This window comes from Heliangelus exortis, chromosome 2 (genome assembly GCF_036169615.1).
Source record: "Heliangelus exortis chromosome 2, bHelExo1.hap1, whole genome shotgun sequence".
Taxonomy (NCBI): domain Eukaryota; kingdom Metazoa; phylum Chordata; class Aves; order Apodiformes; family Trochilidae; genus Heliangelus; species Heliangelus exortis.
In genome coordinates, this window is record NC_092423.1 from 57,193,923 (window position 1) to 57,217,565 (window position 23,643).

The 23,643-nt window shown below is 37.8% G+C and overlaps 1 protein-coding gene across 1 annotated transcript in view; it reads left to right on the forward strand.

Moving 5' to 3' along the window:
* COL15A1 (collagen type XV alpha 1 chain) overlaps nt 1-23,643 on the forward strand; it is a 113,571-nt gene that overhangs the window by 33,135 nt on the left and 56,793 nt on the right. The window contains 6 exon segments of the mRNA XM_071736270.1: nt 2,507-2,581; nt 3,034-3,126; nt 12,033-12,159; nt 13,541-13,656; nt 20,693-20,770; nt 22,818-22,880. Of these exon segments, the coding sequence (XP_071592371.1) occupies nt 2,507-2,581; nt 3,034-3,126; nt 12,033-12,159; nt 13,541-13,656; nt 20,693-20,770; nt 22,818-22,880 (552 nt within the window).

Below are 23,643 nucleotides of genomic sequence, written 5' to 3' on the forward strand. Positions count from 1 at the left end.
GAAGGCATGGAGAAGTCTGGAGATGAGGAGGCTCAGGGGAGACCTCATCATTCTCTACAACTCTCTGAAAGGAGGGTGCAGCCGGGGGGGGGGTGTCAGTCTCTTCTCCCAGGCAGCTATCAGTAAGACAAGAGGGCATGAGGAGGTTTAGGTTAGATATTAGGAAAAAATTCTTTACAGAGAGGGTGATCAGGCATTGGAATGGGCTGCCCAGGGAGGTGATGGATTCTCTGTCCCTGGAGGTTTTTAAGAAGAGACTGATGTGGCATTCAGTGCCATGGTCTGGGAACCATGGTGGTAGTGGATCAAGGGTTGGACTTGGTGATCTCAGAGGTCATTTCCAACACGGATAATTCTGTGATTCTGTGATGCTACCCAGAAGGATACTGAGAGGTGGGCAGCTTCTCTTTCAAAAGAAGCATGGGCTGGTAATTCTCCCCCTCTACTCTGCTCTTGTGAGACCCTACCTGGAGTACTGTGTCCAGTTCTGTAGTCCTCAACCCAAAAAGGACATGGACCTGTTGGAGTGGGTCCAGAGGAGGGTTGTGAAAATTATCAGGGAACTGGAGCAACTCTCCTATGAGGACAGGCTTAGAGAGTTGGGTTTGTTCAGGCTGGAGAAGAGAAAGCTTCCGGGAGACCTGAAAGTGGCCTACAGAGAAGCTGAGAAAGGACTTTTTATAAGGGTATGTAGTGATAGGACAAATCATAATTGTTTCAACTGAAAGAGTGTAGATTTAGATTAGATATTAGGATGAAATTCTTTAGTATGAGGGTAGTGAGACACTGGAACAGGTTGCCCAGGGAGGTTGTGGATGTCCCATCCTGGAAGTGTTGAAGACCAGGTTAGATGGGACCTTCAGCAAACTGATCTAGTAAGAGGTGTCCCTGCCCATGCAGGGGTTTTGGAATTAGATTATCTTTAAGGTCCCTTCCAACCCAAACCATTTTATGATTCATTCTAAGAGCAAAAAAATGTGTTCTCCAAACATGATTCAGTGATAGTCTGAAAATAAATTATCACTTCCAAGACACTGCCTAGGTGTCTAGCCATGTCTCCTTTCATATAGAATTTTTCAGTTAACTGTTCATTTAGTCTTACATCATTCAATATTTGAGTTGCCCATTAAGTTTTGAGAGACATAGGATGCTTCTGAAAACTCTGGAGTCACCAGCTGCATCAGTTTCATGGTTTTGAAGTTACAGAAGTTGGAGGATCATTAGAAATAGCACCTCAGTTATATTCTGAGGTACTCTGATATACTCTGATATATTGTATAGGCCACCAAAAATATTGCTTTAAAAGTATTTCCTTTTTTATAATCCCTCAATGTTTCTCAGGCAAGGAGAGATGACCACTGCAGAGAAGTAGTAGTGAGCATAAAGTCAGATGTAGCAGTATATACAAATGGCAGCTACTCCTCTGGAGTATGATTTTTTTCATGGCATTAAGTAACAGCAAAGCATTCTGCTTTTCTCATTTCAACAGTTGCAGTTTTCCTTACCAACACTCAGGCTTTTTGTTCCCCTGAGTGAGCAGATCCACTGTGGTAGTACTTAGCAGTCAGAGCACAAGCATGATACTGCATGGTGTAAACATTCTTGAAGTTCCTTCAAGAGCAGTCTCTGGACTCAGAAGTATTCTGTGCCTGTCTAGAGATAAAGGCTGAATATGTCAGCTTCTTCAGGCTCTTCTCTACAAAAAAAGACAAAAGCAGGGAAACAAAAAATACAGTCAGCAGAACAGGAAGTAGCAGGTCGTGTTTTAGGTAAGATCGTTCTTGATTTGAATCCCTGTCATCTTGTTCTGTGTGTGCATCATACCTAACTTAGTGAGACTTCTTAAAAAGGAAGCATTGCCCACATGTTTATTAAAATGCTTTGAGTCTTTGTAAACTAAGAAACAAGGCTTAAATGTCAAAAATTAAATTATCACTGCTCCTTCGCTGCAAGTCCAGCTAAAATTTATTTATAACTCAAAAGAAACCTTTGTTACCAGAAAATCTATCTACCTTTTTATTTCACTTCAAAAATTTTTAAGCTGGCTTGTCCCTGACCTTCTTCATTACTTACTGATACATCCTTTCCACCTTTTGTCTCCTCTCTTTAGGGGCTTCCACATACAATTTTTAGTGTGGCAACGCACTTGACTAGAAAAAGCTATCAGTGCTTTACAGACTTCAGGACATAATCTAGGACTAAATCATTCAGTTGGGGCACTAACAATGCTGTGTAGCAATTGTATTGTCATTGGGACATGCTAAGCATTGTACTCTGGTAGTTTCAGTTTTATCTACATTTTGCAAAAGGAAAACAAATCATAGTTATGTTTTTAAATTGGGTTTATTTTAATAAAATTTTTACCTTCAGATATTTTCCCAAGCATGCTGGAATAATGTCTAGAGTTGGTGTTTTTTTTTGTGATTTATTTAATTCCCATGCCTCTACCTTCCCTTCACAAGTTACATAAAATTTTACTTCACTGAGCTTATTTTTTTTCATGTAGGGCTCAATTCAACATCTGACAATAAGCCCTGACCCAAGGGCTCCTGAAGATCATTGTGAAGATGATGATCTTTCTGTGAGTATTCTTATAAACATTTCTTTATCTATTCTCAGTGCCTCAGAGCCAGTAGCCAGTAGCCATTTTTCATAAGATTAAAATGTACTTCTTCTTTGGAACAATATTATGCTTAAAACTATCTCTGTATCTGTGTGTGTGAAGCTGCTTTTTTTTTTTTTTTTTTTTTTTTTTTTTTTTTTTTTTGTCTACATAGCACCTAAAACTGTGATTTTTTTCAAAACCATAATTTTCTTTTGTCTATAACACCTTGGGGAAAATAAACTATGAATTATTTTTCATTATATTCTGCAGTACTTAAGTAATTACTCTGGCTGAAATTTGACTAACTGAAAAAAATCATCAAAAAGCCCAAACTTTTTCTGTATTGAAGTAACCAGTTCCATTCCTTGGAGACTGTACTTTTTTTCCTGACTTCTATGAACTTGCTATCATGGTTGGGTTTTTCATAGGCTTCGGGGGACATCAGTGGCAACGGCAGTATTCAAGAATATGAAGGTATTTCTGAGACACAAGAAGTCCTTGCACCTTCTCATGTCATAAAGGTAAATTTGTTTTATTTTCTTTACATTTCTGGTTTAATACTACTTTTTCAGATAGCAAGGTCTGTTTTGTCTCTGCTTTCTCATATCTGGCAATTTCCAAAGGCACCTGTGAGAACAACATACACTCTTCCATAAAAATGACTGTACTGTGCCAGATAAAAATCTGGTATATTTGACAAGAATCAGAAATCAATACTTTGGGAAGAGTGTAATAGCAGATCAGGAACTTAAAGACAATATTTACCAGGAATACTTTTTGCTGTCTATCAATTTCCATCCCAGAAAATGAGATGCTTGAGACAGGAGTGTATCTATTTGTAGTTAGTGGGCCTGAGCTGAGTTTTTGACCCTTGAAAAAGCTGCTTTTTTTTTTTTTTTAACCCATGGGAATTTTACCATCCTCAGCTTTCTGCTGCAGAGTTTCTTAGCTTATTTAATGACAGGTTTTGTAAAGGACTTTCACCTTTTCCTTGTCCTTGTGAATATAACTGCAGATCTCATTTGGTGGCTATTACTGGCAGAGAGAGTAAACTTTTGCTCATTTCTCATCATAACACTTTGATTTTTAAAGACTCCCATCACACTGTGTTCCCCCTCTCTTTTTATGGTAGGCTGAAAATTCCAGTTAATTTCTTACAATGAAGATTTCTATGCATCTTATTTGAAGCATTCTTCTTTTATCTAAGTTCTCATTGATTCGTTCAGAGAAAATCAGTAGGTTTGTGAGAAATTACTACAGAAACCATGCTCATGTTTCCTTGATATAGCACATACTTTAGCACTTTCACCAAGAAATCCCTCGGAACTCATGGATAATACCATCTGGTTGTGGTAATTTGTTGCCAATCACTTAGTGAGTTTCCTACACTTTTCTTACAGAGACTTCAGTTTTAGATATATCCTCTGTTAAGTTTTCCAATAATATTCTTTTGCAGAAATTGACTAAATGAAAGAAAGATATTTTTTTTCTGCTACGGTTTAGAATTCTCTGAGCACTCTTTTTACAACTTGATCATGTATTGACCTGCCTTCCTGCTCCTAACTGTGTTTGAAGAGATGTTTATTATTGATTTTTATGCCTTTTCCATATACATCAATAAATTTTGTGGTCTGCCATGTGCTTTTCACAGAATCAGACTAGATGAGTTTGAAAGGTCCTCTGAGGATTGTCCTGTCCAGCTTCCTTCACAAAGCAGCATTAAGTACAGCAGGTTGCTTGGTGCCAGTGGGTTTTGGATTTCATCATGGGTGGAAGTTCCTGTGCCTCTCTCATTCCAGTGTAGGTTTTTTTTTATACAGAACCAGAATTTCTTGTATTTTTATTTGTGTCCCTTGTCTCTTTTCTCTTCACTGGCTACCACTGAGAAGGGTCTGGCTCTTCTTTACTCCCTCCTATCAGGATTTTTTACATATTAAGATTGCTCTCCGCCTTTCCATCTGGAGGCAGTCCTGACTCTCATCTTCCTTTCAGAGGTCAAAATCCCTGGTTCCTTAATGATCTACATAGTCCTTTGATGGACTTGATTCAATATGTCCAGGTACTGGTGAGCCCAGAATTGGACACATTAGTAAAGATGGGGGATCTCACCATTGATTAGTACAGAAGGATCACCTCCCTCAGCCTGCTGGTGATACTGTTCCTAATGCAAATAACAATACTGCTGGCCACCTTTGCCAGAAGGGCACTTTTCTGGCTCTTCTTCTACTTGTCTACCCACATCCTTTCCTGCAAAGCTGCTTTCCAGTCAACTGGTCCCCAGCCAGTACTGTTGCATGTGGTAATATCTCATGCATGATTTGCATTTTCCTTTGCTGAACTTCCAGAGATTGACTGCTTATTTCTGCAGCTAGCTGGGGTTCTTCTGAATGGCAGCAAAACCAGCTGGTGCCTTGATGACTTGTCTCCATTTTGCACTACACCACAAAGTTTAACCTATGGAATCCTATTGTGCTTTCACTTTTTCTCATTTGGATACAACTGTAGTTAATTCAGGAAAGATGTCCAAGTTCTCTAGCCTAGCTAAAAAAAAAAAGTTCTTTTAGCTATTGCTCTAAGTTTTTATTTAATAATCTTCATATTTAGTACACTGTTCAAAATTCCACACAGCAATAGCAGAATTTTTGTCTTTTTATTCTTTCTTTTGCAAGACGTCATGGTTTAACTTCAAGTAGCAACCAATATCCACACAGCCTCTTGATCATTTTCCCCTGGTGTAGGACTGGGGAAAGAATTAGAAGGGTAAAAGTGAGAAAACACATTGCTTGAGATAAAGACAGTTTCATAGATAAAGCAAAAACTGCATGTCCAAGTAAAACAAAACAAAGAATTCATTCACTATTTCCCATCCACAAGCAGGTGTTCATCCATCTCCGGCAAAAGTTCCATCATGTGGAGTGGTTACTTGGGAATACAAAATGCCATCACTGCAAATGTATCCCCCTTCCCTTTTTCCCCAGCTTTATATGCTGAGCATGGCATCCTGTGGTATGGAATATTGCTTTGGTTAGTTAGGGTCAGCTGTGCCAGGTACGTCCCCTCCCAGCTTGCACACCCCCAGCCTGGTCTCTCGTGGGGCAGTGTGAGAAGCACAAAAAGCCTTGACTGTGTAAGCACTACCCAGCAGCAGCTAAAACATCAATGTGTTATCAACATTCTTATCCTAAATCTGAAACACAGTGCTATACTAGCAATTAGGAAGAAAATTAATTCTATTCCAGATGAAACCAGAAGAATTCCAGAAGAATTTTATGTCTCAGCGTATTATTCACTGTTGCAGAGTGAAAATTTGTTTTAATGAGCAAATGTTGTCACATTGCTAAAATAATAGTAGCATATCTATGAGCTACATAAACAGGGACCTAAAAGTGGAATAGCTGTTGTTAATCATTCTACACCACTTGCAGGGAGTAAAAATGTGATATTCCTTTGATTTTTCTAAAGATACAGGATCAGTCCTGAATGCCAAAGAGTTATTTCAAGATCTGAAGCATCAAGAACAATATCACACCTAGAATTTGCCTACAGTTAACTTGAATTCTGCAATACACTTGTGCATCAATAATTATATCATTGCAAATAGTTTTTCCTTTCAGCGGTAATTCTTTCACTTACTTTATTTTAATTTCTCCACAAATTATTTTCTGCTTTGTTATTTTTATTTTCCTGTTAAAACATTTTTAAGACTGTCTGAAAAACTGAACCAGGCTTTAAGTGCACAAAGAGGTTTCTCTGAAGCATTACACAACAAGGTTAATAAAGGAAGTATGTAGACATAGCAGATTATCACTCTTAGAAAACAAGAAAGAAATGAGACTCTTCTTAGCTTTTTTTTTGTTCTACAGACATTTTTTTGGCAGTGAATTGTGGATTTCTTGGACTGTGTACAAACACTCCTAATTGTGTCTGTGTGCAGTCCTAGTTACTACTACAGTATCTCTTTGTATGAGCCAACCACAGAATGGACATTAATACATTGGGTTGAGCCAATTAATCATAAGCCTGAAAGGCCAGTAAATTACTGTGTTCTTCAAAATGCAAAATATTCTAAGAAAGCATTTCCTTCAATCACATTTTTCTTAACATACCTAGGGATTTCAAGGAGGCCATACCAGCATGTCAATAAATATGTAGTCTCTTTTAGCAAAATATTTAATGCTCTTGCCAAATCAGAAATGTTTAAATGCAAATGGTTCATGGGATTTTTATGCCTATAATGACTGGTCATGGAGTTTTAGTGGGTTTACTATATAAAATATTAAGATTTAATAATAATAATTACTTATTATTATTATCTAAAATATTAAACAAGAGACAAAACCAAATACTTTAGAAATCAGTGCAGCCACAGACAGATGTTTCTGAGAAAGTTTTTAAATTAACTTTTACTGTGAACAGTAGCTGAACAGACTCACCAAATCAGCACTTTTAAGTAAATTATTGTGCTGAGCTGGAATGAAACCAAGTCAAAGTTCATAGGCGAAAATTGCAGTCTCTGAACAGACATTTGTCAATGTTGACGGTGCATATTCAAATATGCATTTTTCAAATTAGTACGTCAGTATGGTGTAGTAAGAATGGATGATATTCTTTGACCGCATTCTCTTTCAGAATATTTCTATTTAATGGGCCTTCTGACCTGAAAAAAACACAACAAAAAACCCCCACAACAAACATAACATGGTGTATTTAACATTTGCATAACAGTTATCTATTCATAAAAATTTTTTTCTGTGTATTCCCCGCTAATTGACTCTGAACCCAAAAAAATATCCCTAGCATGTCTTCTCCACAGGGATCTTGAGAAAAATAATTCCTGAACTACTCTGTATATCAGAAAGGCAATGGCAAAAACACCTAACCCTAACCCTAACCCCAAGCCCTAACCCTAACCCTTACCCCTAACCCTAACCCTAAACCTTACCCTAACCCTAACCCTAACCTAACCCTAACCCCAACCCCCTAACCCTAACCTAACCCTAACCCTAACCCCAACCCCCTAACACTAACCCTAACCCTAACTCTAACCCCTAACCCCTAACCCCTAACCCTAACCCTAACCAAGGAACAACAACGTTCATTGCTGTTTCATAAGTGTTGAAGCCATTTAATGTGTGTTGCAGTACTGGGTTTCTGTGGGGTTTTTCTGGTTTTTTTTTCCAGAACAATACTATCAGTTTTGCTTCATTAGCCTTGTATCCTTATGAACTATCAATAATAAAAATACAAACAATAATCATAGAAGATTTCAGACTGGAAGGAAGGTCATCTAGTCCAATGTCCTGCTCAGAACAGGGTCATCAGTCAGGTCAATTAACATTTTTCAGAGCTTTTTCCAGTCTGTCTTGGAAACATATGAGGCTATAGACTGCAAACCGAGTGAATAATTTCCTAGATCTACTAGCATGTAGGAAGAGTCTTTGGCAGGTTGCTTTTCTGCCAGGACATACTGCTGGTTTGTATTCACCTTGCTGTTGACCAAGATCCCCAGATCCTTCTCTGCAGAATGGCTTCCCAGTTTCTTTGTTCCCAGCCCACGTCACTGCAAGAGATTCTTCTTTCTCAAGTGTAGGACTTTGTCTTCCAAGCAGGTTCCTCTTGGCAGTCTGCACTTTAGCATATTAACTGATATGGCTCCAAGTCCCACTGTGTCATCTGCAAACTTTATAAGCAAGCATCCAGCTGCCTCCTCAGGTCATTGGTAAAGATATTAAGCAGAACAGATCCCAGGATGGACCTATGACTATGTCTCGTTAATCATTATGCTCTGAGTTCAATCATGCAGCTATTTTTTTTTGCCCATCTTGTTGCTATCCTGTCCAGACTGTAATGTTCTAGCTTGGACACGGGAATATTGTGGGTGACAGAACATTGTGGGAAAGAATATTGTGGGAAATCTTGTTAAAATCAAGGTGGATTACTTCCACTGCTTTCTCCTTATCCACAAATCAAGTTATTTTATCACATAAGACAATCACTTTGGTCATGCAGGATTTACCTTTGGTAAATCCATGCTGGTGGTTCCGAGTTACCTTGTTCATATACCTAGAAACATGTTCTAAGAGTACTTGCCTCATGATTTTTCCAGAGATCAAAGTGACACTGGCCAGTCTGTAATGATATGGATTGTTCTTTTGGCTTTACAGAAAATATAATTACATGAGAGTAAATTTCCCACATGAGTGTTGCCATTTTTTAACTATTTTCCTTTATTATTCACACACCGATCACAAGAAACAAAAAGTTCTAAATTCTTTTTATGGAGATTCTAAAATATATTCTGGATTGCATATTAGTATTTGGAATTCTATATTTGCCCTTATTTCTTCATTCAGAGTTAAAAAAAGAACAAGAACATTTTACCTTTCAATTACCTAGTCTTTCACAGTTTAATATGCAGTCTTTACAAAAGTGATACAGACACTTGTATGTATATTACATAAACAAGCAAGTAACCAGACTTGTCTCAGCAGTGACAGTCACTAATGTTGCAGCTGTGGCTAAGGGAGGTTCAAGCTGGATTTCAGGAAAACTGTATTCAATAGGACAATAGCACAGCACTGGAACAGGTCACCCAAAGAGGATACAAAATCTTTGGCCTTAGAAGTTTTCAATATTTGGTTAGACAAAGTCATGGGTGAGCTGATCTACTTGCATGAGTGGTCTACATACATGACCTCGAGAGGTTCCTCCTTACTAAAATTTCTTCCATGTGTCCATGCAGCCTGTGTGATCAATCTTGACCCAGTGACATTGTCTAGGGGAATTTTTTTCCCTGTGTCATTTCAAGTCCCCTGTGACTGGACACAGAGTGGACAGAATACCAAAGCAGATGTACTATTAGCACAAGAGAATTAAGACTATCTTGGAAAAAGTTACAGTGACATTGCTCTTTTTCCCAGGACTGGTTCCTAAGTCACATTACACAAGGTTTATCTTGCCTGTGGTGTCAGAGGTTACATTCAAGAAATTCCATTCTTATGTTGTGAACATCATTCTGAATGCAAAAAGGCAGAGATCAGAGACCAGAGATCTTGGGAAAACCTGCTGGACTTTTTACAGAGACCCAGAATGAAGGCCTTTCCTCAACAGCGAGAGTACTTCAGTGACACCTCTTGTATTGCCTAATAGACCAGCCAATGTGACACCTACCATGTGGCTTGAAAAACATGCACAGCCTAAGCACTTAGTTCTTAGGCCGCACAGAAAATGTGGAAGCCCTTGGGTTCTCCGTTAATGACATATAAAACAAGTGTTAATAGAATGCATATGTAAGAAAAAATAGCATGTCATGAAGAGGATGTAGGTTGTATTATGAAATATCCTTTTCTACTCTCACCTCAAAGAAGTGACTAAGATACCAATGTTTGCTGCACCCACATCAGACCTCTCTCCTTTTACTGAGGGCTTTCTCCAAATTCTGGACCTTTCCTGAGGGAGGAAATTCCTGTATCTAAATTGGGGTGTATGCATGGGTGCTAAGAACTGTCAAAGGAGAAGAAAGTACATGAGAAGGTCTAGGTGACTCAGGAACTCTTTTCCCTATCACCAGAGCACAGAAAATCTGGAGGACACTGTTAGTCTTTCCTCGACACATCCTTTCAGCTCCATTGGCTGATATTGATCATTAACCTTTGAGAGTGGTTATTAGATACTACTTTATTCCACAGATATATCTTCATGTCTAAAAGGTCTGTTGGATTATTTCAAGAGGTTTTGTTGTTTTGTTTTGTTTTGTTTTGTTTTTTCTCAATTGCTTCACTAAATTTCAAACATACTTTTTACATTATCCTAATTCTTATCATTCTGTCAGACAGGCAATCAGTTTAGTGGGAGGTTTGGGTTGGTTTTGTACTATCTTCAAGTAAGTATCTCTATTTTCCCCATTGTTTTCTAGTGCAGAGAGTTAGATCTGGGGTATTTACTTAAACTAAATGTATGGGGGTCCATTTTATAGCTTTCGTGTTATAATTTCTCAAAATAAAGCAATTAAATCTTGGTCCTACTGTTGGTTTATTTATCTTCCCAATGAGAAATATACATCAGAAATGCTCTGTAAACTGTACAATCGAGCACATTCTGAATTGTGTGCATTATTTTCTGCTGCTCGTCCAAAGTATGTTATTCTGCATTAGAAGGGGGAAGCCAATTTAAAGGGAAAGTTGGTACTCCTTTCTCAAAGTAGCCAAGAGTAAGCCTTATTAATGATTTTAAAAACACAAAACCCTATAACACATGGCTATTTTTACACTGTAAATTTACCACGGTTCAGATAAACAGGCTGCATAAAAGATTATTGGTCTTTAAAGATTAATTGAAATAGTACTACCCAGAATGTCAAGGGCAGAACATATATTTATAATAAAAATAACTGTGGAAGAAACATGTATTTGTTTCTTTCTCAAGTAGAGTACTGAAAACTGAAGCCAAATAGAAGTACTTTGTCACTGTAGTGGGGATCTGACCTAGCCCAGCATGGAAAAGGCTTAATTTCACCTTCAAATTGATCCTGAAAGCCTGTCTTCAGTGTGTTTCTTAGTAACAAGAACCTCTAAGCTTTTCCTCAGTTACAAAGATACAAAATCAGCAGGATAAAAATTATGCTGATGATGTTACCTCTTTTACTGAAAATTCAGGAACTATTTCAGCAAGCCCTGAAATTATGACATTTTCCACACCTTAACCTGGTTCAGGACCAGAGCCATTAAGTCATCTCCAGGTTATCATGGCAGCATAGCCTCCATTTTATTTACATTACAAATAGAGGTTTGCATGAAGTAATCTCCTCATTACACTGAGGCAGCATTTCTCCAGGTCTCTGATTTCCCACAGGGAGTAGGCTCTTCACATTCCTGTATGCAGCTGATAGCAGGTTATCTGAATGGCCACCTCTTGCCCACACACGGCCAGCATGGGGAAGGGAAGGGTGGCTACCAGCCAGCTCCAGGCTCTTAGATCTGCAGCAATAACTACATTCTTTCTGCTTTTCTCCCTCTCTATGTGTTTGGAAAGTGTATGGAGTTCAAAGATTCTGTGCTGGTTCTTCTCAAGAGCTTCACCAGATTAGTCTGACATCTGCTGATAAGCAGAAGCTAGATGTGTGATGTAAAGAAGAAAAATGAAGTAGGTAAAATAAACTTGTAAATGAGAGAGAGACTATGTTAATACATCATTCAAATATTTCAGGTTTTATGATAGTGACAGTTCATATTTCTAGGGCAACATAAGAGTAAAGACATACTGGCAAGGTACCAAGTAGGAAAGATCTGGATTTCTATTTTGATTCATAAATGTGGTAGGTCTAATTTCTATGCTTTGAGGAGCATAATATATTGATTTGTACTTTAAAATACATAATGAGCCTTTTTGCTAAACTGTTCTTTGGGATTTTATGGGGTTTTTTTTTCAGCCTGAAGATACACTGGTTGAGCCAGTGGAAGCCCCCAGAACTATATTGTCTTATTTGGAAGAAGAAGATTTTTCTGGAAACCATGATTCAGAAGAAATCCCTGAAACAGCCAGACTTAAAGAACAAGGCACTGCCTCTCTCTCTCTCTTTCTCTCTCTCTTTTTTTTTTTTTTAATTTTATTTTTTATTTTTATTTTTATTTTTTATTTTATTTATTTTATTTTATTTTATTTTATTTTATTTTATTTTATTTTATTTTATTTTATTTAGGGGGAGGGTGTCATTTATGTTCTCTAGGTCTAAGTTTATCATTACCCTGTGTAAGAAAAGCCACCGTCATACTTTGGGTACTGCCAGAAATGGAAAATCCTATTATTTTGGACATCCTGTTTGTAAAAAAACAATTGGCACATTAGAGATTTGGTCTTTGAAACTGCAGTCTGTTAGACTGTAATTTGTTAAGAGCAAATGGTAGCAACTGAGAGTAAATGGTAGCAACTACAGCCATGCAACATATCTCTCACTTTGCACTCCATATAGGTGATTATCTGAGCTTTTGTTATTAGACATGCAGAGAATAGATTTACTCATCTATTGAGTGGAAAGTTCAGTCACAGAACTATAGTTTATATTTTAAGATGGGAAAAAAATGGATAAAACAAAGAAGTTGACCTGAGGAGCTGATGCTGTGGTACTCTACAGCACTTCAGGAAACTGCAAGTGTTAAGCAAGGGTAATTAAAGGAGAAAAATATTCATTCTGCTCAGGTCAGTGAGAAGCATGGCACTGCTTGAGAAATACCTATTCAAGTAGTGCTACTGACTCTAAAGCCATGTGACATCTTTAAAAGGAATTTAAGATGACTAATTAGATAATTAAGATGATTCATTTAAGATAATTTAATTTTATGACCTTCTGTTATAGTGAACCATGTAAAAGCCTTTCATGTAAAACAAAGTACCACAGCTGAATAAACAACTGCTTACCTTCTCTGCAAAGGATGTGAATCTGCCTGGTTTTTTGGATGCAAATGTAGGCAGCAAACTAATAAGAGCAGGACACAATGCACTGAGGAATCCAGTCCTCCACTAGTAAGACAATTACAGTAATCTTAGAAAAGAAAAAGTAAAGTTAGTTATCTATCTCAATAAGGCTGAAGACATAGTTCCTTTTTAAATTTCATACATCAGAAAGTACCTGTTGTATATACTTCTTTTTTTATGTTAAGTAGATGAAAAATAAGAAACCATTAGACTAGAGCTGGAGGCAAAGATGATACAATATAATCTTTCTCCTTAAACATTTGTTCTACTATTTTATTCTTACTTTTCTTATTTTTCCTCCCCTTTACAGTTTTCAGAGATTTAAAATGACTAATATTAGTCTTTGGAATGTTTTTTGTTCACAATTTAAATAATTTCTTTTTTTTCATGCAATGTCTGTGCTCTGATAAATACCTCTGGTGGGTTTTATTTTTTTTCCCATTAATAAGTGATTATTTTATTTAGGTTCAGCTGTGTTGGAAACTGGACAAGGCAAAAGTGAGTCTACCACTGTCACACAGAACAGCTTAAGAGAAGATGGCTCTGGTGCTTCAGTTTTGACAGGAGTAAGCAGAGAGGAGGTCTGTACAATGGTCTTATCATGTGACTAATTTTTTTGTACCAAGAGCAGAAAAACATGAATTTTAGGTGCTTTTCTGAGTTGGTACCTTTATCTATGCTATCTTAGTGGCATGCCAAACAGAAGTTACTGCTTAAATTCTTGAATGTCCTCTTATGACATCAGACTGAAAAGCACTGACACAGTGAAAAAGTTTGAATTTGTAACTGTTGATTTGCCTTGAGATTTTTGACTGAAAAACCAAATTCATTCTTTCAGTTTTGCATTATTTTATTTTGTATATAAGAAAGTGAGAAACCAAGGAAATAACCATTGTAAATCCTCACCATAAAAAGCTCATAATTTTTCTTTCCTAAAAGCTGGCATCTTGGTTATAAAGTGACTGCCTTGCAGGTGCAAGTCCTGCTTCCTTCTCAGAAGTGTAGCATATGAACAGGTTTAAAATTGCATCCTTTGAGTGGTCATGAAGTTCTTCTATGTGAAGTACCACGTACAAAGAAGTGTTTCATTATCAGGTGATCCAAATAGAAGACTTACACTAAAACACACTAAACTCTGGTCTAAAATGTGTATTGTAAACTTCCCTCAGTTGCCCACAGAATAAATGGAAAATTTCTACTCTATGCAAATTATCCCTTTATAAACCCCATGTTACTTGAATTACCATCCAAGAGGTTGAACCTATGTTCATGTCTTGACAAGTGAATGGCTGCATGGATTGAAGTGGAAAAGTGTATGCAACTCTAGTTGTAGACAGATAAAATAACTAAATTAAAGTTATAAACTACTCCAGTTATTTCTTTAAGAAAGCTACGCATGCTGCCTCCTTTGAGCTATGTATATTAACACTCAAAGATGAAAAATAATTTTTAAAAGTAACCAGAAATTTTCCTTGCATTTACAGTAAAAAGAAACATTGCCTAAAAAATATTAAGACTGAACAACCTTTCCACCCCTAGATGACAAAGGATCAAAGTTGAGGCAAGTCAGTTAACTTATTTTAGTTCCTTGTTTTATTCATATCAGTGGCAGAATAGTTACATGAATTGATACTGTTTACAACCATGCCATGCTTCTCTGTAGGCTGCCAGCAAATTTTTTGGAAGTACTCTGTAGGAGGTGATATCTGGACATCTTCCTTCTGTCAGAGAGGCCTTCCAAAAATCCTGATTAGGCTGTCTTATTTTAAGTGTTCAAGAAGAAATTTATTATCCCTGCCAGGCTGTTAAGAGAAAACAGGATTTATTTTCCTAATGAATTTTTTCCAGTGTCCTAACTAAATTAATAAATCGCACCACTTTATAACAGCACTGACTTTAAAGCTGGTGGGACTTCTTTCTAGCCAATGATCAAGCACTAAGCAGATGTATTTTATATGTAGATTTAGGGCTTTAAACTAGATTTGAAGGGGGAAGGGGGCAATTGCAGGCCAGTCAGTGATGAGCAGTACAAGTGCTTGTTGGCAGGGACGAGCCTATGCAGCAACTAAAATGCCACTTTGTTGTGGGCAGAATAGAAATGGTGAGTGGCACACTTTGCAGCCACACAAGAAGTTAAGTGTCCTGTTAATAACTGAGAGTCAATCAGATACCATTTATGCTTTGCCATGTGTTAATGTGGTACACTCTGAGAGAAAATAATAATAGGGATCACAGGAAGAATTGAAACATGCTGCTGTTCACCTATGCATCTGCATGAATAAGCAGAATCATATAGATTTTTAAAGAAAATTAATAAACTCCAGCAGTAGAAAAAAGTGATCTTTCACAAGAGAGCTAAGGAAAATATAATTAACATTTAATAAAGAAAAGTCAGCTGTTGTATAGAACTGCTCTGTGCAACTTACTCCACTGGCTAAGTGATTTAACAGAGGACATATAGTCATATAGCACTTAGGAAAGACCATAAGTGAAATAAGAGCTAAACCATCTGAAGTAACAATTTGTATCAGTTCTGATCTGAAGTGAGTTATAATGGATGAATCTATCATTAAAGCACATGTTGTACACAAAACTGAAATTCAGCCAGTTACTTATGTGTCAAATTAATGATTCATTTTATATGCTTACCAAAACAATTCAAGCTTCATAAATGTGTAAGCATCACCCATGTAAAGCTCATGTATTCAGATTCAGTTTGAAAGGTCCAGAATAATTTCAAAGGCAAAATTAGTCTCCAGTGCAGCTCCTGATGGATGGCAAACCCCCATCTCTCTGTCCAGCTGAACAGTCTGACTGCTTTAAAGAAAAGATATGTTAGACAAAGGGCTATTGTAAGCTGAAGAAAAGTGAAGGCTTGTCAAGCAGAAAACATCTCAGGTACAACCTGATGAGTGACACTCTTGTACTCCCCTGCATGTCTGGGACCCATCTCAAGTACATGTTCAGAAAAGCAGGCAGAAATGGGAGACAAACAGGAAGATTTAGAAATCAATGCACAGTTACAGGGCTTTCACCTCCATGAGGCTGCAGAGACAAAGTGGGATAATTGGTTACAACTGGAGTTCTGCAGTGTATACAGTCTCTTCAGGACAGATAGGGCAGGAAGGCAGATTATCTGTAAAACCTCATTTGACAACAAGCATTACAGGTGCTCTTGTTTCTGAAACCTCTGGGCAGTCTTAGCTCAGCAAAGGACAATTTGATGGATTTGTTGATCCAGGTCTTTCTCTCAACTTTGTCTCTCCATTCCTCTCCATTCTTGACCTTGTCCCCTGTAGTGATACTTTAGAGACCAAGTTCCTGCAGCAGAAAGCAGGACAAGCAAGTTTCTGCACTGATCCTCTTTTACACTTGTAAATAATTTTTAAATTATTAGTTGTCCAGAAAAATTATTTTATTATCCCAAGCAGTGTGATTTTTCTAGGATCCATTATATCGGTAGGGTGAGCAAAGCTTAAAGAATTCATCTGTGTGCACACACAAAAGCAAATTCAAACCAGATATGCTCCCTAAGGTCAATCAGCATTTTTTCATCATAATAATATTTAAATTTGAGGGACAGTGGCAGGATTACAGAATCACAGAATCACAGAATGGTGGGGGTTGAATAGGATCTCTGTAGATCATCTAGTTCAACACCCCTCCTAGAGCAGGTGGGTTTTGAAATTCTCCACAGACGGAGACTCTACAACCTCCCTGGGCAATTTGTTGCAGTGCTGTGTTACCTTCAGAGTAAAGAAGTATTTTCTCATATTGAGGTTAAATCTCCTGTGTATCAGTTTGTGACCATTCCCCCTTGTTCTCTCACTGGACGTCACAGGGAAGAGTCTGGTCCCATTCTCCTGACACCCACTCTTTAGATATTTATAAGCACTGATGAGATCCCCCCTCAGCCTCCTTTTCTCTAAGCTAGGCAGCCCAAGCTCTCTTAGACTTTCTTCATAGGGCAGATGCTCCAGTCCTTTAAATAATTTAGTGGCCCTGTGCTGGAATCTCTCTAGTATTTCCTTGTCCTTCTTGAAATGGGGAGCCCAGAACTCCACACAATACTCCAGGCCTCACCAAGGCAGAGTAGAGGGGGAGGATAACCTTCCTTGACCTGCTGGCCTCACTCTTAATGCATCCCAGGATGGCACTGGCCCTCTTGGGCACAATTGTTGGCTCATGTTGAGCCTGTCATCCACCAGGACTTCCAGTCTTTTTCCCCAGAGATGCTTTCCAGTAGGACAACACCTAACCTGTACTGGTGCATGGGGCTGTGCTTTCCTACATGGAATACTGAACACTTCCCCTTATGGAACTTCATTAGGTTTCTCCTCAGCTAGCTCTCCAACCTGTCCAGGTCATGCTGGATAGTAGCACAGCTTTCTGGCATGTCAGCTACCCCTCCAGTTTTGTATCATCAGTGAGTTTGCTAATGATGCACTCTACCCCCTCATCCAGGTCACTGATGAATATATTGAACAGGGCTGGACCCAGTACTAACCCCTGGGGGATACCACTAGTCACAGGCCTCCAGCTGGACTCAGGCCCACTGACCACAACTTTCTGGACTCTGTCCTTCATCCAGTTCCCAATCCATCTCACTACCCAATTGTCCAATCCAGAGTTCCCAAGTTTTCTTGTGGGGATGCCATAGGAGACAGTGTCAAAGCCTTGCTGTGGTTGAGGTAGACCGTATCAGCTGCCCTCCCCTTGCTTATCCACCTATTTATACCATCATAAAAGGCTATCAGAATGGTCAAGCATGACTTCTGTTTGGTGAATCCATGCTGATAAACTCTTGATAAACCTTCTCTCCTCAATGTGTTTTGAGCTGGCACTAAGAATAAGCTGTTCCATCACCAGTCTTCTTTTTGCTGGACTACCTCTGTGACCTTGGTGGTATGAGACTCCTGAGGGCCAGCCTTAGCAGTTAAGACAGAGGCAAAGAAGGCATTCAGTAGCTCTTCCTTCCCTGTATCCTCCATCACTAGGGCACCAGCTGCAGACGGCCCATTCCATTTGGATTTCCTTTTTTCTCCAATGTACTTGAAGACAAATTTCTTGTTGTCCTTGACCTCCCTCACCAGGTTTAAGAAGGCCTAGATTTCCTTGTTGCATCCCTACATACAACATTCCTGTATTCTTCCCAAGTGGCCTGCTCTTTCTTCCATGCTCTATAAACTTCTTTCTTCCACTTGGGCTTATTCAGCAGCTCCCTGCTCAACCATGTGGGCCTTCTGGCTTCCTGCTTAATTTCTTACACTTCGGGATGCTCCAACCTTGAGCTTGGAGGAAAAGGTGCTTGAATACTAATCAGATCTCTTGGTCCACCCTTCCATCCAGTGTCCTACCCCATGAGATTTTGCCAAGCAGGTCCTTGAAAAGGTCGAATTTAGCCCTTCTGAAGTCCAGTGTTAGGATCCTGCTTGATGCTCTGTGTATATAATTCACAGTCCTGAACCCCACCATCTCATGATCGCTATAGCCAAGGCTTCCTCCTACCTTCACATCCCCAACTAGTCCATTCTTGTTTATAAAAGTATGAGGTCCAGTGGCATCCCTCTCCTTCTTGGTTCTTCCACCATCGGCATCAAGAAGTTATTGTCCGTGCACTGCATGCTGAGTACATCATTTACCTGCTTGTTTCTAGTTCTTCACATTGAAAAAGAAAAGCTAGGAATTAATGGGATGCTACATATCAGTGGGGAGTGGGGAGTTGGCTGTCAGTTTTTTGCTGTGGTCCCTGCCCAATGTAGAGTTCCAGTCATGAGATGCTCCTTGGGAATGTATGCAATTCGGCTTCCTAGACATGACTATCTAAATGTGAGAATGGGGGGTTCTTTCACCTTTATAGTAAACAGAAAATGGAGGAAATGGCATGAAAACAACCACAAAACATTGACGGGAGCTAATGTAAACCTTAGTGGAAAAATGCAAAAGATATGTTAAAATTCATGAAGAGTATCTAAATTAACAGGCTGTATCTGTAAATTAACTGGCAGATAGTGGAAATAGCTCCGAATTAATTAAATGCATTTTGAATATGATGAAATATCACTATAGAAACCATTTGACAAAGCCACAGGGAACAAAGAAATTAATAAATACATTTATCTAATGAATTCTCAAACATAAAGAGCAAGTGACCAAGACGCAGGTAGAATAACATGTTTCCTGCTATGTCACTGAATATATTAATTTAGATAACATAATTAAAATGCTCATAAGATCAAATAACAAATTGGAAGGTTAGAGGGTAAAGCATAGATTAGTCGAGGCTGGCTAGCAGTGTCAGCTATGTCTCTGTGACTTCTACCCCTTTGGGAAAGCTCAGTGCAAGCAGTCTGGTTTCTCTTCTCCTGGTGTAAGGTTGGAAGGAAGTCACACTTCTCAGCTCTGCACTGTCAAGACGAATGGGTAGTAATCTGTGCTACAATGAAAGCATTGGTAGAGGGAAGGCTGAGTTTTTCACTTCCATTGGTGAGAAAAGTTTTGGGATATGAGCAGTTACATTGCTTTTTATTTCCATCTGAATGTACATCTGTCCTGAAACCAGCATCACTATGTAGGAAGTCCAAAATGCATGAGTAACTCCTCAGAACAGTGAAGTGCAGTTACAGAGAGCCAAAGAAATGTGAGACTGACAGACAGAGAGAGAAGAACACTATACTTTCTCCTGCCATATGTTCTGTCACACCTACCAGTTAGAAGAAAAAAAAAAACAAAAACAGGTGAGATTAATCACTTTTGTAAGTGTACAAGACTTCAAAAAACGAAATTAAATGAATGCCAATAATTTGATAAAAATTACATGTATTTAAGCAATCATAATGTTTTGATCTGCCACTTATCTATAATCATATGGGTTCCATTTTCGTGGATACAGAGGCATATCCTTCCCCCAGAATTGCTTAAAACACAAAAGCCAAACTCTGTCTAGTGAATTCTCTGGAAAAAGACATAGATAGTTGAGTATAAAAAGATACATTATAAAAGACTTTCAACTTAAGATTTTAAAAGTGGAAGCTTAACTTCAGCTCTTGACGTAAGTAAAAAATGCTGCAGTCAAACAGAAAATTTAATAAAAGTTTTAAATACCTTAAGCAAAAGCAATTCAAACTAACCTCAGGAAAATGTCAGAGATGATTTAAGAAAGCCAGAGAAGAAAAGGTGGTAGTAATTATGAGAGAAAATGACATAGGTCTAAACAGGGACTTTCATTGTTTTGGCAGGAGATAAAGGTCAACACATAGAGGAATAATCATGACACAGGGGTATTGGAAAAAGCATTACAGATGGTAGCAATAAAATGAATAAATTTACCTACTGAGTACCAGGGTGTGACCATACTTTCTACTCATTCATTTACTTGGGACAGAACAGAAAACATTCCCTAAAATTGCAAGATCCACAGTAAAACGTTATTCTGACAAGATGTACACAGTGTGTAATGCTATTAATATTGCTTCTACATTTACAGATTCATTGCAGAGGTTTTGTTTTTTCTTGGGACTAGAAATCCACACAAATAGAAGTTTGTGCTAAAAAAAAGCTGCTTTGGTTTTTAATATGATTAAGTACTTGTTAATTTATCTTCGTTCCCCATTTTAGATTAATCTTGGTGAGGGTCTGCCAGGACCCACAGGACTACCAGGACCTGCAAGACCACCTGCACCTTCCAGAGGATTAGTGAGTATTTGGGGTTCTCTCCCAATGAGTTCGTCTTGCCACAGAAGAATCCAGAACTAAATAGGAGGCTTTTTCTGGGAAAGTAGCCTGATTGCCTCAATTTTTTTAATGTTTTCTAAAATACTCATGCAGAGATGCAACTAAATGTCTGGGTGAAGCATGTGAGTACTACAATATACATAAACACTCAGTATTCACATTTTAAAAAAACAGTTGATGCGTGTGCCCTCCTGGACAAAATCAATAATATAGAGGAGAACAAGAGACAAAACTTTCCTCAAAAAAGCATTACAAACCTGAATTATTAATTTCTTCCCACCACTGCACACAGAAATGGTTTGACAGTCACTTATGTTTGCTGTCATTGAATACTACAACACATACCAGCATGGTGAGAGTGTTCACAGTTTGAATGCTCAGTACTCAGGCAGTGTTAAAGAATAAGTTTCAGATTAATCTCTCTTCTATACTTGGACCTTTTCCCACTGTTTTCATGAGAATACATGTGTATGCAACTGAAGAAAGAATCTGTCCTGAATTTTCTATTCAAGGTGTGAGGGCTGATTTTACATGGGGACATGGCCCATCACTAACACCAGTGGGAGTCCTATGGTGGACTTTTAAACAAAACTATCTGTTACACTGAGTATTTTATTTAGCAAGATTTTTTTCAAATATATTCCAGTGACCAAAATGGATTATGTGCTCCCCTGTCATAGGGTCTGCTAAATGATACCAATCTGCTTCTGTAATATAAAAATAATATAGTAGTGTTATGAAGGGATGCCCTATTTAGCCTCTAGTGATATTGACTACAAGAGACCAGCAAGGCAGCTACAGATCACTAGGACAATGTGCTCCAGTCCAACAGCTTTTCTCACCTCAAGGCCACTTCTCTACGTGAAGCAGTGGGCACCAGGTCCTGCATCACTTTACTTTCTTGTTATCTGTGATAGCAAGTTTCAAGACCTTTTATTCTGGACTGAAGTAATTGAAGTCTCAATGCAGCCAAGGAAATGCATTCCTGACACCTGAGGTTTTGAAACATTAGCTTTGGTACTATCACAACTGAACCAGGTACTAGATCTTAGTGTACTTTCAAATGTAGTTTGCAAAGCACACACAGATATGAAACTCGTTAAGGATTTGCAGTGGGAATCTGTAATCAATTTAGTTTTCTTTGAGTTGTAATTATTTAATTTTAAACGTGGTGGAACTTACACACATGGAAAAGTCAAATTTCAACTGCCAATTTTGTTTGTTGCACAACTTGATTTATTCCTCTTAATTTTTAAAATTATGAGTTCTATAAAACTTTCATAGCAAGTTCTATAATTGAAAATAAAAAGATAATTGGTCATGATTTCACTTTGCTATATATACTATGCAGACAAACCATGACAAATTTTTCATGAAAAATACTTTTTTTTCTTTAGAAGTTTACAGTATGTGTTAACTGTAGCTTATACTGTAGGTTCCATAATATAGGAGGATAGTTGAAGCTGAAGAAGCTTTAATCTATAAAATTGTCTTATAGCTGAGTACAACTAGATTGCAATACATAACCAAACTGGTTTTCCAACAAAATATTTAGAAAATACTTTAGTATGTTAATTTCCCTTTATAAAATCCCTGTTTTGATTCCAGTTGTAGAAATTTCAGAATTTGGCTATTGAAATAGAAAGCAAATTTTACGAAACAGTTTCTAGTTGTTAGGTATCCATTACAGGATATTATGAATGAAAGGTATCATTACAAAGCCAAAATTTGCTTCACCTTCAGTTCCCTTAAACTCTCACACATCATATGTGTCCTGCAGGACTGCTACCACTGTACTCATTGAGCATCTGCAGGTAAATATAGAGCTGAGTGTCTATAAAATAGTATGCAACACCAAAAAAGTGACTGAAATGTTTTTGTTGTATTATAATTTATTTAACCAGTGACAGCAGAATATTTGCCATAAATGCATTTACAGGAATTGGCAAGTGATATTTCTATTCATCATCTTTAGAAGCAATTTTTAAAAATAAAATTCTAATTTCAGAATAGACTGGAACCAGAAGAATCAGGTTCTGGAGACACTGACAGAGAAACTGCAATTCTAAGAGTAAGTATATATTGACATTTATTTCTCATCAGCATAATAGAGCTTGACTTTACTTGTGCAGGTTGTAGAAGGTCCATTTCACAATAAAAATTTTGTACATGCTTAATTCACAGCTTCCAGAAATGTTTTGTAGGCTTTCATTTCAAGATCTGAAAATTCCTAGGTGTATGTGAATGGGGAAAAAAGAGAGAGAAATTAAAAAGACAAGAAATGATGGCAAGAGGACTTTTTAAGATGAGAAAATGCTTTAAATCTGTTTCTGAGAAGACAGAGAAAAAACAGACAGGTGGGAATAGCACTATTATTTGCCTTTTTAAAAAATTTGTTTTTATTTCAAATACCTTTTCTAAAGAATAAGTAGGTCTGTATGAGATACTTACACTGCAGCTTGCACCACTGGTGTGTTTTGATCATGGTGGTCACTTGAACTTCCCTGTATCCTTGCATTTGTGAGGAATTGTAACACTATCATAGAATCATAGAATTTTCAGGGTTTGAGAGGACAATTAAGATCAAGTAGTTCCAGTTTTGGTTGTTTGAAAGTAAGCTATTTCAGTCATGTATGTCTATGAACTAATTGAATGGCCTAAACCTAAAAAAAATTTAGGGCTGGGAGTTAGTAGTATAAAGTGTTCTAGAAAGTCCTGCAGAGACCTGTCACAAAAATGCCTATTTTGGCAACATTTCTCAGAACCACAGTATCTTCAGAGAATTACTGGAGTTCTCCTCTAATGCAGCCCAGTGTTGCTTCCCAGTGCTCATA